This window comes from Paramormyrops kingsleyae, chromosome 17 (assembly GCF_048594095.1).
Source record: "Paramormyrops kingsleyae isolate MSU_618 chromosome 17, PKINGS_0.4, whole genome shotgun sequence".
In the NCBI taxonomy this organism is placed as follows: Eukaryota; Metazoa; Chordata; class Actinopteri; order Osteoglossiformes; family Mormyridae; genus Paramormyrops; species Paramormyrops kingsleyae.
The window spans coordinates 20376142-20393565 of record NC_132813.1 but is presented as its reverse complement, the minus strand read 5'-3'; the positions used below and the strand labels follow the sequence as shown (position 1 = coordinate 20393565).

The window sequence follows — 17424 nt, the reverse complement described above, 5'->3', positions numbered from 1 at the left end:
ATAGAGAACTTCATGGAATGGGTTTCCATGGCTGAGCAGCTGCATCCAAGCCTTACATCACCAAGTGCAGTGCAAAGCGTGGGATGCAGTGGTGTAAAGCACAGTGCCACTGGACTCTAGAGCAGTGTTCTCTGGAGTGACGAATCACGCTTCTCTGTCTGGCAATCTGATGAACGAGTCTGGGTACTTGCCTGACTGCTTTGTGCCAAGTGTAATGTTTGGTGGAGGGGGGATTATGGTGTGGGATTGTTTTTCAGGGGTTGGGGTTGACCCCCTATTTCCAGTGAAAGGAACTCTTAAGGCTGCAGCATTTAAAGCCATTTTGTACAATTTCATGCTCCCAGCTTTGTGGGAACAGTTTGGGGATGGCCCCTTCCTGTTCCAACATGACTGCGCACCAGTGCACAAAGCAAGGTCCATATGGAAGAGCGAGTCTGGTGTGGAGGAACTTGACTGGCCTGCACAGAACCCTGACCTCGACCTCATAGAGCACGTTTGGGATGAATTAGAGTGGAGACTGCGAGCCAGGCCTTCTCATCCAACATTAGTGCCTGACATCACAAATACTTTCTTGGAAGAATCCCCATAAACACACTCCTAAATCTTGTGGACATCCTTCCCAGAAAAGTTGAAGCTGTTATAGCTACAAAGGGTGGGCCAACTTCATATAAGCCTATGCATTAAGAATGGGACGTCATTAAAGTTCAAGTGTGTGTAAAGGCAGGTGTCCCAATACTTTTGCCAATATAGTGTACATTGCAGTAGTGGTCAGCATTGACAGATGACTTGGTAAATGTTAATAATACCAATTATCACAACTTTGGTTACATTTTCTTCTTAAATAAGTATTTTCCCCCTAATCCCGAAGTTCTTTTTTTGATGGTGCTAAGTAATGGCAGAAAGTGTGGATCAAAAGTTTGAGAGGAAGCACACTGTCACGTTCTGCCCGTGTTTCCTTCAGGCTGATGTCCATGGAATGTGCCGAAAGTGGGCTTCAGCCTCCCTCACATTCGGCTCTCATTCGGCCTTTCGGAGAAAAACAGACAGTGTAAGGTTTCTGCAAGACCGGGTCATAGTTGTTGCATCCAGGATGGCCTGTTGGGAATGTGGCCTCTCTTGAGTGTCTGGCCTGGTGAAATTACTCTGTACGCTGAAGGGCTTTACGATTAATCGCTATTAAAACTCTGTCTCAGTTCATACCCCTATGAAATCTCGTTCTAAGACTGCATGATAAATCATTTCTAAATCTCGATCTCGATTCATATTCCTATGCAATCTCAATCTAGGGCTGCAGCATTAATTTCTATTAAAACTCGATTCACACCCCTATGCGATCTTGTTCTAAGGCTGCACGATTAATCGTTTCTAAATCTCCATCTCGATTCATACTTCTATGCAGTCTGGTTCTAAGGCTTCATGATTAATCATTTTTAAATTGCAATCTTGATTCATATCCCTATGTGATCTCATTCTAGGGCTGCATGATTAACCAATTTTTAAATCGTGATCTCGATTCATATCCCTGTACCAATAAATGATAGGACTGAGTTACACTACATGACAGGAAGAGGGGGCTGATAAAAAGATGCTGTGAAAACAGAACATACAAGGTTTAAGTTTATGTTTAGCATTATGTTTCTTGCATCTAGAAATGAGTTACTTGTTAAAAACAAGGACTGTGCCCAAACTATCCTACAAAGTTGATGTGACAGGCCCATTTCAGTATCGCTAGAGGTCCGCCAATGCGGACATTTAGACCAATACTTGTAACTAATGTATTTTTTTTTATTTCGCTAATACCAATAACCAGCTTACCCCAGAGCCACATGCCGTCGGTGAGTTGCCAGACATCGAACTTGCCGACTTGCCAGAGCAGATTAGAAGGATGACATTACCTAGTTTTTCATTCTATGGAAAACGAATGAATGATTTGGTGGGAAGATTCAATAATGAATTTATGAACATGTCACATGCCGGTACTTTGAGACCTCTTATAAGTATTGAGTGGGCTGACAAAATCCACTATGGAAAATGGCTGATTATCCAACGCAATCATCTCAATTGTTTTAGTACTGTATTTGTCTCTTTAGCTTGCAAACTCTGAATATTGATAAAATTTAAATATTGGTCGACAATACTGACTGACGCATCAGACCAATCCCGATATCTTGACTTTTACCAAATATTGGCTCATACCAGTATATTAAGCGATATATCGTTATGTATTGTTTGTTCCCTCTTCCTAAAAACAACATATAATGCTGATAATGTTAATGCTAATAATAATAATAATAATAGAGAAATATGTTCCTTAAGAATCATAAGAGAAAATCTTGATCACAACTTTTAGTGAAAAACAAAAAAAACACGATTCATATTTTACCCAGAATCCTGCAGCCCTAGTACTCAGTAGACTTCATCCCTGCTCTCCCCTTAAAAAAGCCCTTGGAGATTGCCTTACAAGTTCTTCTGTTTGTTTCCTTTAGTGTGCATTGTAGTGCTTCATCTTTTTTTTCCCCTTGTGTTGTACACTTTTTTTCACCTGTGATATTGTTCCCCCGTCTTCTCTCACTCTGCCCGCGGCCATGGCAACAGCCAAGGACTTTTCCATTCCTTCGACAGGTAAATACCCCCTCTGCCTGTTCGGCGGTCAGTTAAGACTTGTCAACGTAGCACGGCGTAGCCCATGACCACCCCCCGCCCTCCTGGCATAGCATGAGCCAAACCATTACCTGTGCATGGGGGGGGGGCTGCTCCACACTGCTCCAGTCCGCTAAGCATCACCATCAAAACTTTGACCTGCCGACATCAAGGATGACTTGCTGTGTTACTTTATTCGCAACGTAATTAGCCAGCCCGCTGATTTCCAACAAATGAAAATATGAGTCAATGTTTTGAAGTGCCGACCCCTACATCAGTTATGGTGACTTCTACGACTGAATGTGGCTTAAAGGGGATACTTTCCATCTTTTAATATTTTGTCATTGGTTGGATAATGGCTAATATTGGCTAATGGCTAGCATTTTAATTCTACAGGATAGCACTCAGGGAAAAGGATATTACATTAGCATTTGCTGCACACAGAAGACTGATTCAGATGATGCTGTTTTTCATATTCATTAATCTAGATGTTTATTTAAGTCATTCGGACTAAACTAATGGTACTAGGGATCAGCAGCAGTTTCTATCGCACGATTTGAATCGAGAACCTTTTGGGCACGATCATTTATGTAATACGGCGTTTGATAAACAATCAGTTTTAAATGTTGTCCTCAACAGATATTATTCTGGAGAGATTCCCCCTGAATGTGAAGAAGTGCAGGAATTAGTATTGATTCTGACTTAATCAATAAGAGGGAAGAGTAAAAGGCTGTAATTAGAGGCTGTAATTAGCTGACGAAGGGTAACATGAAGAGGCTGCGAGGGGATGTTAAGCAGTCTTTCGTCCCCTGCCTGTGAAAGGCGAACAAAACAGGGATTAGGGGGAATAAAACTGACTGCAGAGATGTTTTTACTCAATTACGGAGAGGAAACCTTTAGGCGTCACAATGGGGGTCATCACAGAAGTGTTGCTGTAGGGTTTGGGTGTAAGGGGGAGGGGCTGGGCCTCAGGTTATATCACCGGATTTCAGAACATGCTCTCTTTACACTTTTTTGGAGAAGTTACTAGGCCCCTTTTTTGCCTTCCCTGTGTGACTCACCACAAGCGAGTGACGCATTTTCTTTCTCTGGGACGCTGGAACATCCTCACTGGCTATCAGCTACAGCCGTCTGACATGCTTCTGGTAATTATCAGAGCTATATATATATATGCACCACAAAGTCCTGTTTATTTTCTATTAAATAATTCAGCTCCTTCGTGGGACCTCATTATCCCACCAGACTCCCAATTTTTTAACAATTAGAAGCAGTAATTTGTTTTGGAACCTAATTAAATCACCCTGACCTGCACCGTATTCCTCTGCGAATAACATTTTAAATCGGTCTCAAGTGTCCAGTGCATGCAAATGAATTCATTATTCATTCAGGTCTGTAGGATGAAATGCTATGGGGAGAAAACCTTTGAAGAGTAACTACCATATACCATTTTATATATATAAGAAGAAGAAGAAAAATAATAATAAGAAGAAGTGCAACCCTGCACTCGATAAGTGGCAATGGATGGATGGATGGATGGATGGATGGATGGATGGATGATTATTGATGTATGAACCACTTCCACTTATTCAGTATGAGGTCATTTTGAAGAATACTCTAGGCAGAGGGCATTCTGGACATATAACAACAACAATAATAATAATAATAGTATTACAGTATTAACGCAGCAAGTTACATTTGACAAATTTACATTTGATGTTAATCAAGTTCATGTTTTATTTGTTGATCTTTGGCCACTCCACTCAGACACCCCTGAGAAAGCATTCTATCCCTTTGTCTTGAACACCATCTTTTGCTCGCCTAATTAGCAAACTTGCTGAACGTTTTATTTGGCCTGTGGGTTGGGATAATAGATTATTGAAGTGCCTTGACCAGAACCGGGCAAACCTCTCAGCGACATCATGCAGTGCATTTTGCAGGCGGGTAAAGGGCCTCTTCTTCCATACCATGTTTAGCTCTTGGGTTGGCATCCTATCCGTGGCGCTGCCTCTTCTGTCTCCCGTGTTTCTTTGGATAGGCTCCAGGTTAACCCTGCGGCACTTATCGAAGACGGATCGGTGAATGTTTGGGCCAGTTTGCATTCACTATATTGCATCAGGTTGCTTTTGAAACTTTTTTGACTGCAACAGTTTGCATGGCCATGAAGGTGGTGAATATGTAATACAACAGGACAAAACCAAAGGGGATATTAATACCTCTCTGGAAAAGCCTTAATTGAGTTGACATAACAGCGAGGTCCGTGCATGAGCAATTATCTCTAAACCTCCCAGTCTGCTCAGTTGCAGCACAGCTTCAGAGCACCTTAGTTCTGGAGCACTGCTAAGGAAACGTGACTGCGAGAAGACACCAGCGAAGTCAACGAAATCCTAATCACTCTGCCTGTTTGTTGGTATTATGTAACTGAGCCCTTCAAGAGAACATTGTTAAACTGGGAATAATGTTCATATTATATGTTTTTTGTCTTTGATGTCCTCAGTAAAACATAACTGCATTTATTGTATATCGTTATCATGTAGATAATTATCCTTTTTATGCTCAGATGGAGTTTGTAGGATGTGTGTTTGTGTGGGGGGGTATTTCAAAGGACTGTCAGGAGCTCACATACATATTCACATAGAGTATGGGTTTATTTATTTTGGATTTTCTCCAGCAGAACCACTTATTATAAATTACACTCACCATTTTCCAAGGATACAGCCAAATGGGTGATTTCTTTATCTAATATGTAGCTGTATTGTGGGAACCAAATGAGGTTATATCCTGCGTAATAACAGTATCGTGCACCAGCAACCTCTGCAGCTGAAGCAGGTTTAAACGGTGGGAGCAAACAGATGTGAGAGGTGCATTTAATCTCCAGCATCATGACTATCTTGCACCAAGTCTAGGCTCCTATGCAAGGTAAAAGAAGTGAGACAGAAAACCCCAAAACATTTAAGCAAATTTACTCTGAAAGTACAGAGGACAGGACAATCATGGCATTTTACTTGTCAACTGGACATTTTAATTTAGGCCCAGAAGCTCTTGGAACACCAAGTTCTAACAGAACTATCTGCACCAGCCCTTGTACATATACAGAGTTGTGAGAAAAAAGAAAAAAAAAACATTTTTTAAACAAAGTAGTAGGATGCAGCAGACGCAAGACATCAGATCATGTACGGCATATGGCAGCAGGGATTAATTAAAAGAATTTTATGGAACAAAATGTATATATACAATGTGGTTAAAGCCACATTAAGACCAGAAAATCGAAATACATTAATAAATTCAGCCATACACAATGACAATGCAAAGATATATTCTACCCACCTTTCCTTATCACTCCTCCGCGAAACATTCTTGTCTCTTCAACTGATCCTCCCTAAGAAAACAGTCAAGCTAATGAAGGCAAGCTAATGAAGGCAAGCTAAGTTTCATGAACTCTTACCTGACACTTTAACTGGCGATGACTCATCACAGCAACACACAAGATCACCCAAACCCCAACCAGGACCGTCACTCTGCCTGCTGTTCCCCACATCTTCTCCAGTTTAGACACCGGAGCTCCTAATCACTGCAATACTCATTGCATTGACCCAATAGGTAGTTTAACTGGCTACTTTTAATATCATCATGCTTGTAAATGCAGTTTGGAAATATATGTCTAGATCTTTTCAAATCTTTCTCAGGTATGTGTCTCTGCATGTTGATATAAATATGTATGCTACATTAAAGTAATGGATGTCTGACATTGATCCACATATACAGTACTTGTACTGCGAAAAGCATAGACATCTGGCATAAAGATTTGTGGAAGCCCAAGTATGCATAGAAGAGCATTACACAAGAAATCTAACATTTCACTTACTTGTACTGGTATTTTATAAATTCCGTTGCTATTTGGAGCCCGGAGTGGACAGCAGGGAACAACACAAGGGATCTTGATTAGAGAAGAAACCAGGGTCTTTGTACATAAATGATTTGGAGAAATTCTGGGGTAAAAGTGTCAACATTATGCAGCCACAAGCTCACTCAGTTGGTGAAAAGTTCCTGTGATCACTCATTCTTATCCTGCTCTTTGTACACAAGAGCCAGCCATTTTCCATCAATCAGAGGCCATTAACACAGGGCTGTAGCACCCGTCTATACCAGCGAATGGACTGAGTCAAATCTGATATCTTCTTTCTGATTTTATGCTTTTGTAAACATTATTTCTTCCGTCAGTTACAGGTAGCAGAATAGCTATGTAAGTTTGTTGGCATAGAGTAGTAAAACAACTCCCTATAAAGCATTACGATTTCCTGAGATATCAGGACTAAAAGCACATATCTCTGCATAGCTGCAAATCAGGCCAATAGCAGAAAAAGTAGACAATATAAAGTAATGTGCTACTTTATAAAGAACAAGAAAGCGCTCTAACGCCTTTCATTTTCATATACAGTACACCTTAGTCGATAATAGGTAGACACAACCCCTTTGTAATATTTTTAGAAAAACTGTTCCACTGAGGAAGATAACAATGTTAAGATTAATAAGAGTGGGTATAAATTCTCCTCACACATATTCTAAAATTAAAACGCAAAGATGCGAATGCCTTTCATTTTAATAAAACATTTTGTTCTGGTTCAGAAGCAGTCCATTGCACGTCAATAAGCCCTAAGAAGTGTTAATACATTAAAATTCCATCTTTCCAAGGAAGGGAAGAGACGTTTGAGAGAATGGAAATGGCTTGTATTACTCATATTAATCATTTGAGCCAGTGTAGTTGATTTCCAGTTATTGGTTGTTTTTGGTTTTAAATTATAGTAGTGATGCATTTTGCCTAAGAGCATTTTCATAATAACCTTGTTAAAATATGGGCTTAAGAGGACAAAAGACAATGACTATACAAGGTTTTTATGCGCATTTGTGTTTCTATACTTAGCCCCGAGTCTCCATATTCCGTACTTTTATACATGGGACGTCAAGCTGAGCATCATGTGCGTTTGTATCTGAAGTGCCGATGGTGTCACTGGTGTCAACCTAGCTGCCGTCTTGTCAATAAAGTTTTACATTAATAAATGCAAGCAATACGTGCAACAGTAATCTAATTCTTATACAGAAACCAGCTTATTTGTAATAAATGTATTTATCTTTCTTTTTCTGCCGCTTACATTAAAAAAAGTATAATAAATGTAATGCTATCTTAAAAGTTTTAAGGCTTAATACTTAAAACAGTTGAAACACTAACCTCAGTAAACTGCTATCATTTCAGTTAGCTTTGTATTCCTGTCTGTTGTAAGATATTCTTGCTTTTAACATGTTAAGGAAATAACTGGAAGGTGGAGGAGAATATGCTTGTTTTTTTTGTTTACTCAGAATAAGGTGTCAGGTTATTTTACAAACAGTAAAATAAGCTGAAGAATGTCATGCAAATTACATTTTAAGCCGTTCGTACATTGAAGGACTTTGCAGTTTCATATGCTGATTATTGCAGAAACTTTGTTCCATGTGACTAAAATATAATCCTGTGGTTGTAAATTAGCTTAGCAATACTTTATCTTAGCTGTTCTTGTTTTTGGTAATAACTAGGAGTTACAGTTGGGTAGTTTGAATTGGATTTAATGGACAGCCTCAAAGTTTTGTTCCTGCCTACATTTGACATTGAACCTACAGGAAGGCCATCTCGCTGACGTCCTGTTATCGGGTCTTTGCACCTCTCTGTTTGGATCTGTGCCACCAGGAAAGAACATGACTTGAAAATCTTGCATCTTGGATGTTTTACAAAGGAACGAAAGGCACCAAAGAGGCAAAAATATGGCTGTTTGCACCAAAGACTGCTGATAACAATGAATCCAGGTTTCAAACAGGAGTAGATGTGGAAGATTCACCCCCAAAAAATGACTGAACATCATGTTGCTTGCTCTGAAACTTCTAGGGGCTAAGTATATTCAAATATATCTATTTAAAGGATTAGTTTTCTGTGGTATCAGGTTTTTGTGTTTAGTTTATGTTGCTACTGTATTTTCTAAGTGTGTAACATGCAGTTACTGTAGGGAACATCTCAATAATTCAGCAGGCCTCGCTGGATGTTCTGGCTACATCTCTCTGTAACTAACTGTTTTGTGTGCCTTGTTCTTTGCCTCATCGCTGCTGCTTTGATTTTTAATTATCACACCGAAGGAAATAAGAATCAACATGGATTTCGTGAAGCATAATCTGAAGAAACTGCTTCTCGTCGATTAGCATATAATGTACTCCTGTACCTCTCATTTCTCTCTCTTTCTCTCCCCATTTTTTTATTTTTTTTTTGGTTCATCCAGATCCCAATGCCTTGCAACAGAAAGGTCCAGACCACGCGCTTATTGGAGGGGTGGTTGCGGTCGTTGTCTTCATCACTTTATGTTTGATAATTGTATTAGGACGATATCTCGCTCGGCATAAAGGTATGACATTCACTTTCTGCTCCACAGAAATTCTATCTCTTTGATGACTGGCCATATGCATTTTCAAGAAGACTGTCTGGTTCAGGGCTATTCAAATCGCGGTCCGCAAGGTCCGGGTGCTGCTGATTTCCCAGCTTTCCTTTACCTGTGAACCAGGTGTGAAGCCTCTGTGGCCAATCAGAATCAGTAATTATTAGTCAGACCTGAAAACAAGGCCTGGATTTGGAATTGAGGTCCAGATTTGAAGAGCCCTGCTCTGGTCTAAGCCCTGTCCCCAGTTCATAATCAGTGTGTGATTAATGTTCTGTAGTGAACTGCACCAGCTTAGCACAAGTTCGATTGTAAGGTTGCGCCGTGTTCTTTGTCGGTTGCACCACTGCTACTTAAGTTACATCATAGTTAGTAGCTACTAAATAAAAATATGCAACTAATCAATTTCATGGGCATGTGCAAACTTAAAACAGATTTGTTTTGTCTGTATTTGTGAGAACCATTTAAAACACAGCTGTAATAAAACCTGTAATGTGTCCTGTGTGGTGCGATTGTAAGAAGGGCGTTCACTAGGTAGCATGCTGGGTATGGATTAGGGGCGCAAACGATCACAAAACTCACGGTTTGGCTCATATCACGGTATTTGAGTCGCAGATCGGATCAGTTTTTGGATGAGCAAAGAAGAAAAAAGAAAGCCGTAACTTTGCCTTTCATTTATTACTTAAAGAACTGAAAGAAAACTCAAAGCAAGGAACTTTTAACGTGCCCAGTTACGTGAACAAACAAGCTGCTTTGTCTGTATCTTTTCACTGCAACTCTGCATTGGACGGATGTCCTTAGAGGACGTACATCATAGTCTTTTTCCGTCTTATGTCGAGATCATGACTTATTTTTCTTGTGATCTCAACATTGCCAAAGTTGTTTTCTCAAGATCACAAAATGAAAACGGAAAAACAAATGTCGTAATTAGACATGTGAACAGCATGTCTTGAGAAGGAGGGTATATGAATTCCATGGCATTTTTGTTATTGCATTCTCACAGAAAACTTAAAATTCCCATTTAGTGGGGGATTCTCTCTTGTTGTGAGAAATGATTTTAAGTTTAAGAAGTGACTGCAGCAATAAAACTATTTCACACCATCACGTTTAAACTTTGCAGTTAATCCACAGTTTACATACATTACAGCTAAGCTCTGTTATGCCACTAGTATGTTTATTAAATTTGTGGTACAGTTAGACATTTGTTGTTGGGGCTTGACATTCATTGTGCTACATGAGAGGCTCGAGCTTAAGGAGTACAAACAGGGTTAATGCGAAACAAATAACTCGACTAAGGTTGATATATCGAGTCAGTGACCTTGTTTTATCCTAAATCAGCAGATAACGTAATGAATTATTACAATTATCTCTGATAATGTTATACTATTATAATGTTATGCTATTTTATATGTTAAAAACAAAAAGTTTTGTTAGGTTATTTACATCTGTCCCTTTTTCACTACCTTTAAACATTCTTTTTTGTTACAATGGACCTTACAAATAATGTTAAGGAAGTGTAAAATTTATATTATAACTAAGTGCTATGTTGAAACTATTTGTGTGGTGCAACCGATTATTTTTTAGTGGTATGTGAACTCGAATGTAGCGGCAGTTTACGGCTATCGTAGGCTAAGATCAAACTTAGCTGGTGCAACCCACTGCTGAACTTGACTCTGGGGGTTTTAGATGTCTGGGCTGTTGCAGTAATGGGGGTTCCTGAGAAACGCAATGCTAACATGAGGCGAACATGCACATTTTACACAGCCCTGGTCATGATCCTGCTAATAAGAGTGACCACAGTGCCAATCTGAGGCTTCATAGTGGCAAATCTGAGTTTCTCTTGAGAATAATGGTTAACTTTGTTACCCGCTTCATGCAGAAACACCTGCTACACAGAAACAGTAAATCAGCCTTGAAATGTAAAAGTCGTACTGCCGAGAATCGCTGCTTTCTTTCCATTGGTAGCATGTACATGTTGTCAAGGCGATGGTGCGGTAATTCCTCTGCTCTGTCTCCGCTGTGTCGGCGGACGTATGCAGGGACGTATCTAACGCACGAGGCCAAGGGGGCAGAGGACGCTCCCGATGCAGACACGGCCATCATCAATGCAGAGGGGAACCAGGCCCATGCCGCGGAGAAGAAGGAGTACTTCATCTAATTCTGCGAGAGCTCGTCAGACAGCCGATGGGCAGGTCTTAGGAACTCAACGCCAGCATCGCTCTGGTCCTAACCTCCCCTCCATTCCTTCTCCTATCCTTCTCAGTCAATTTGCAGATCAACTCATAATTCTTCAAATAGCTACTTTTTTAAAGTACGCGCCTAATTACGATGCCAACTTTTTGTACTCACATCCCCTCACCACCAGAGTCCCTAACCCTTCCTCCCTGATATATTGTTTTTTCATAGTGCCTAAATTTAAGGACGCCCATCTGAAGTCAATGACTACAAAAACGATTCTTATTAGGGATTAACAGGTGTTTCTAGAGGTGAAGAAGATGTGCCAAAACCCCACCGATATGTCTAATCTGCTGGTACTTTTCATCTGGAGGTCTGGTATTTCTGAGCAATGTGGACACTTAGTTCAGAAAAGCTCAGACACGCAAATGAGTTAGCTTTAAACAGAGAGAGAGAAAGTGAAAAAAACCCAAACATGTAACTGTATAGTTGTTCTTGATGTAAACAGAGTCAAATTCATTTTGACGAAAAAATGCTACTGGACGTAAATGGAATATGTGTGTGTGCTTTTTTAAAAAATATGTTTCAAATCAGTGAAGGGATTTATTGTAAAATTAAGTTCCTAATCCAGTTTCTGTCTAAATTTAAACCTGTACAAAAAAGATGGATATCAGAATCAATAGATATTTGTGTAAATATCTCCTGCCCTATAGATGAAGAATAAAAGCACATCTTGGTACCTCTGCTCCCAGACTTTTCAGGGGGAACTTTCATGTTTACTGTCTGATATATAACGAAAAACAAAGTGATGTTTCAATTTTAAATGAAAAAGCACAAATTGTACAATTGTAAAAAAGTTACACTGTTTTGGCTTTTAAAACACACATTGATGTTATATTTCATAATTGGACTCCGGCCTTACCTGATATATCTGTCCAGATGTAGAAATTAAGTGAATTATAAGTTAATTTATTTAGTCAATGAAATTGTTCAGCAAACTAGCAGAGTTTCTCCCTAGTTGATAATACCATGCATTACCTTTGCTATATGTAGTTATTAGTGAAATTGTTGTTAGACTTTGGAATCCCTCATACTTTGAAATTTGTATATTAGCCAATTTATATATTGAAAAATACTGTACTCTGTAAATCATAAATCATAAATCTCTCTCTCTCTCTTTTTTGGGGTGGGGGCTTTGTTCATACTCAAACAGATCATGTTGGCTAGACTATGACAAACATCAGCGTCCTAGCCGGCAAATTGAAACCAGACGTGTAACGGCATGATATGCTGAGGCAGTATGACGTCATTCGCACAGATGACTGACTTGGGAGACCAATTGTACAAGTTAAAGGTAGCAAGTTGTCTCTGGCTAACAGGCTTCCTTGGCCTCTGCTGCGTTCCAGCCCATAATGCCCGTTATGGCAGCCCTTCCTGTCACTTTACATACACTTGCATCACATTTATTCGTCCCCACTGTGGGAACGTGTTTGTCTCTTCTTATTCATTGAGGGTGTAGCATTAGCATTAGCTACATAAGCACCTAGTTTTAGTTTACTTCTCCTGGTGAGGGTTGCAGATCTTCTATTATTATTATTATTATTATTATTATTATTCATCCATCCATCAATCTATCCATCCATTTTCTGTAACCACTTATCGTTTCTCGGGCCACGGGGGTCCGGAGCCTGTCCCACAGGCTATGGGCGCAAGGCAGGGACCCTTCATTTGTAGGATTGTTACTAACTTTTCGTGATCCGTTGTTAGGGAAGAAGGAAATCAAGCTGAATTAAAACTAAATCTAAATAAAATCCAATTTGTGACTATGAGTTTACTTAATCACCAGCAGAGAGATAGCTGCTAGCCCACAGAAAAAGCCTTGAGGCCATTTTAAACATCAGTGAACTAATATGTTAAAAAAGTAAATCAATAAAGAAGGGAGCTGCTCTGGAATGCCTGCTGAAATTCACTCTGCTTCATCCCAGATACCCGATGCATTTACTTTATTGTTTTATTATGGGTTGGCTTTATAGATGTGCATTTTAAACACACATTAAATAATTAAGCCCGGCAGTACTTAATGGCGAAGGGCAAACTTTGTCACGCCTCATCTGACCATGATTAACGTTGGTGCGCCCTGCCGTTTCAGTGTTGTAGATGACTGTAATGTAGCAGAACATGATACTTTGAGGAGTTAGTACTTAAGGAGTTAAATGCCACTATCACTTTAAAATACATTAAGGGAATGTGTATCTGTAGGGGATGCAGAGAGAGAGAGTACTGAGTATGCACATAACATTGTTGACTAGCTTTGGTTAATAATGTCTTCTTTCTTGTTTTTAATAAAAGCCCGCAAATGTGACTTTTTTCTATATAAGACTGTAATTATTGCAGACAAGCAGAAACACAGGGGCATTGTCCATAATGCTCCTATATTGTACAACACAGCAAAACACTTATGAAATTTGTTCACCTCGCAAGAAAGTGCACAGTGTTTGAGGTTGTAGATTTTTTTTTTCTGCTGGGGAGCCTGAAGGTTTGCCTCATTGCAGGATATAAATCACCGGCAGTCACACAGTTACCCTGAGAAATACCGAGATAGCCTTTGAGTCTATACCCAACAGCGTGAATGACATGTTCAGCACTGGGTTCTACTGAAGTCAGTCACTAATCTTCCCCTGTCAGGATTACAGATAGAACATCCATATGTTCAGTCAAAAATCTTTTTATCTCATAATGTTGGTGTTCTACTTTTTATAAAATATCAAACTGTAATTTAAGTTTCTACACGATCATTTTACTCTTTATATGTGTGTGGGTTTTTTGCATTTTTGAAAGAAACAAGGACTGTTAAATGTAATTGTCTAAAGACGCAGGTGGCAGAGGAGGTTTGAGAAAAGGCTGCAGGACAGACAACAAGCAAACATTACTTTTGTGTGTTGATGGGTCAAAACGTGCCAGTCAGAATGACGTCAACAGAAAGGTCTGTTTTTTTGTTTCCAGCTGTCCCATGATGAATTTCATCGATGAGCAGCCACAAGCATTTTGTTGTACATTTGCAGTTTCAGCACCAGTTTCAAAAAATAGCTCCAATCTATGAGAAAGAATAGCATTTGAATGAATGTGCCCATGCATCTTTAATGATTACAACTCTTAGGACTAGCTACCTGACCTAGAACAATATATAGAAAGGAGATTTACTTGCTCTAAAACAGCATGTATTGACAATGAAAATTCACTTGCCTGTAAAATCTCATCTGATGTAACAGTGACCAGTTACAGTATGGGCAGGAATAGGCCGCACATGTTTGTTTTCTGGAGTATGCAATCTGATGTAACATGGTTAAACTCATTAAACACGAGACAGCTAGGAGGGATTACTTCTATATTCGTTTTTTGACAACTTCATTTAATACAGTAGCTAATTTATTTATGACATCCCATGCTGGTGCATTAATTGAGCATATTTATTCTTATCAGTATCATCAGGTAACAGTAACAACAACAATAAGAACAACAACACATCTGTTAGCCTGGCAAAAAAACAAAGATTTTGTTTTTATTTAACGCAGCCTGTTGATCGTTTTATCTGCTTAGGCCGTTTGGTTTGTTCCCAATTCCAGACGCCGAGTTTGTGTTTGTGTATATATATAAAGTAGGTGCCAAAATTTATGACACGTTATAGTCTCACATTTTTGCAGTATTTATTTTTTTGTCTCAGGAATATGTTTTACATGTTTACACATTTGAAACTAGTAGCTTAACACTTCCCATCTGCTTGCTTTCTGGAGCCATGAAACTGTTAATAAAAGCTTTTCTTTTTCCCATTACTCGAATTTTTACTTCATTATCTTATATTTTACTTAAAATTTATATTATCTGCATTTTGAAAACCACTGTAATAATATTGTTTTATTTAAATCGCTAAATGGATCTGCTCCCACAACCATGGATAAACACTGAATTCTCCACATAAAATTCCATGACGTCAATATATGATCTTAATCCTGTTTCCTTTAATATGCTGGGCAGCATAAATTTTGCAGAACCAAGTTGACTTTACTCAGACAGTGGCTCAATATTATAGATACAGCTACATTCAATACATCAATTAACATATAGACTGGATTTTCAAAAATCTGCTTTTAAGTGACGTGTGCACTTATTAGTTTTACTTTTTCAATTCCATAGTCCACATCATGTAAACTAAAACAGTCATATGAATACCAACTTACTTGAACTATAGCAACATGGGTCATCATTGTGTAACAATTTCTGACTCTAGATAAAATAGAAAATGACACTTTGTAAAGTGTGGATACATCCTCAAAATGATTTATTTAAGGAAGAACTCATTACTGGTCATACTGTCTTTTACAGATGTTATAATGAACTATTAAGCATTCAGGAAGCTTTATATAGCCGTTATAGCTGGATAGGTCATAGCTTACAATGAAAAACTCCAAGTAAATTAGGTATTTATTCAGTTTTTTAGGTATTTATAATGCGTCTTGAATGCCTATTATGTCGGATTCTGTGTCTTTTTACCAGCTAATTGTTTGTATTGGCTATATCTTATCGTAATGGGAAAAAGAGGTAAAGAAAAATTCAAAATAACGTAATCTGGAGGGAAGACTTCAACGTGCAGCACCGAAATGTTTTCTTGTGGGCTGTTTTATTTCTGTATTTATTCATTTTGATACAACTGTCAGTCAGTTCTGTACGCACATGGAGTCTCCGGAACATGCAGGAGTCATGCTTCTTGTAGTAAGCTGGAGTGGAATCCCTCACGTGAATGTGTTCCTGAAGTATTTAAAGGGTCTGAAAGTCAGGTTGAAGCAATTTTCGCCTGTATGGAATTAAAGTACTGAACAAATAAATACCAGTTTACTGGTAACAAACCATTTTTTTCAGCTTAATTCTTTTTGTGTGTCCGTGTCTCGAAAGCCGCTTTACAGGACATATATTAAGATCCTTCGAATTCAACTCTTTATGCAAATGATCCCACACGAGTATAATAGTACAGTGCCTGCAGCTAGGAATGCAGTAAATGAGGCCTTTAAAGTGGTGGGTGGCAGTGAACGGGCGCTGGCAGTGTTGCACTGGTTTAACCAATTTCTCATTGGGGTTCCAAGCATAACTTTCTGTTTAAAATTTATTAACTTTTTTCATTTTTTTGTATGATGTCATTTATTTTGTATCTTCAGTCACCTTGAGCCTATTAATGGAGACGCAGAGCCTTTTGTATCTAAACAGGCATAGATAGTAAGGTCTTTCTATGCTTTTGGTGCAGTTAAACTGGTAGCTATTGTTGAGAAGCTCCAAGTTCTGGCTTCGGCTCTGCTTCTTGCTGAGCTCTTTTATCGGTGCACTTTGTAACATCGGTGTCTACCTCACCTGAGGCAGCTTTTACTCATTTAATGCATCCATCTTGTGTGCCGTTTCTTCACACAGGGCGCTGGTGAGCCTGAATCTCATTAAGCACAGGGCACACGACTGGGAATACGCAGGATAGGAAGCCAGTCCATCACAGGACACAAACACACAATTATACGCCACCAGGCAATTTAAAGAGAATGATTCACCAAACAATATGATTTCAGACTGCAGGAGGTATGCATGTAGACATGGGAAGAACATGCAAATTCCACATACACAGAGCCAGCTGTAGCAATTGAACCTGTAAGACAGTTTTTATTGGGTATTGCTGGAGTCAAACCTCTCAATTGGGTAGATCCTCCGTCCTCCCACCCCTTCCAAAGCCCAATGGATGTTTTGCTTCTGATGTTGTTAAATAAGCTCAACATTACCATGTGTTCAAAAGCAGCTCAGCAGTTTGAAACTATCCCAGCTGTAGGCAAACGCTGCAGTCTGACTTAACCTGGACTAAACGCCTGCTTGTGGATGTTTTGCATTTCCCCGGCATCTTGCCTACGTGTCAGATTCTCATCCATCGTCACAAAATAAAAGTAGTGCCTTGGTGGGGGGGGGGGGGGGGAGCAGAAAAAGAGCAGGTCTGTCTTCATAAAAGCTGATCTGCGCAGAACTCCGAAATAACAGCTTGCCCTGGTTGAAGTTTTTATAAGGACGGTTAAATGAAGGAGTTGGAGGCTATAGCATCTGTTAAGTTTGAGTGATGAATGTGTTGCGGGAACATAGG

General features: G+C 39.3%; 1 protein-coding gene across 5 annotated transcripts in view; it reads left to right on the top strand.

Moving 5' to 3' along the window:
- LOC111851372 (cell adhesion molecule 2) overlaps positions 1-16168 on the top strand; it is a 228815-nt gene extending 212647 nt beyond the window's left edge. For 4 of the 5 annotated variants that reach the window (XM_023826237.2, XM_072701053.1, XM_072701051.1 and 1 more), the window contains 2 exons: positions 8937-9059; positions 11129-16168. In XM_023826237.2, coding sequence (XP_023682005.1) covers positions 8937-9059; positions 11129-11247 — 242 coding nt within the window. In that variant the 3' untranslated portion in view covers positions 11248-16168. Of the gene's footprint in view, positions 1-2595; positions 2623-8936; positions 9060-11128 lie in introns of all 5 variants that reach the window. The other variant, XM_072701052.1, reaches the window with a different exon arrangement.
- The last annotated feature ends 1256 nt before the right edge of the window (positions 16169-17424 follow it).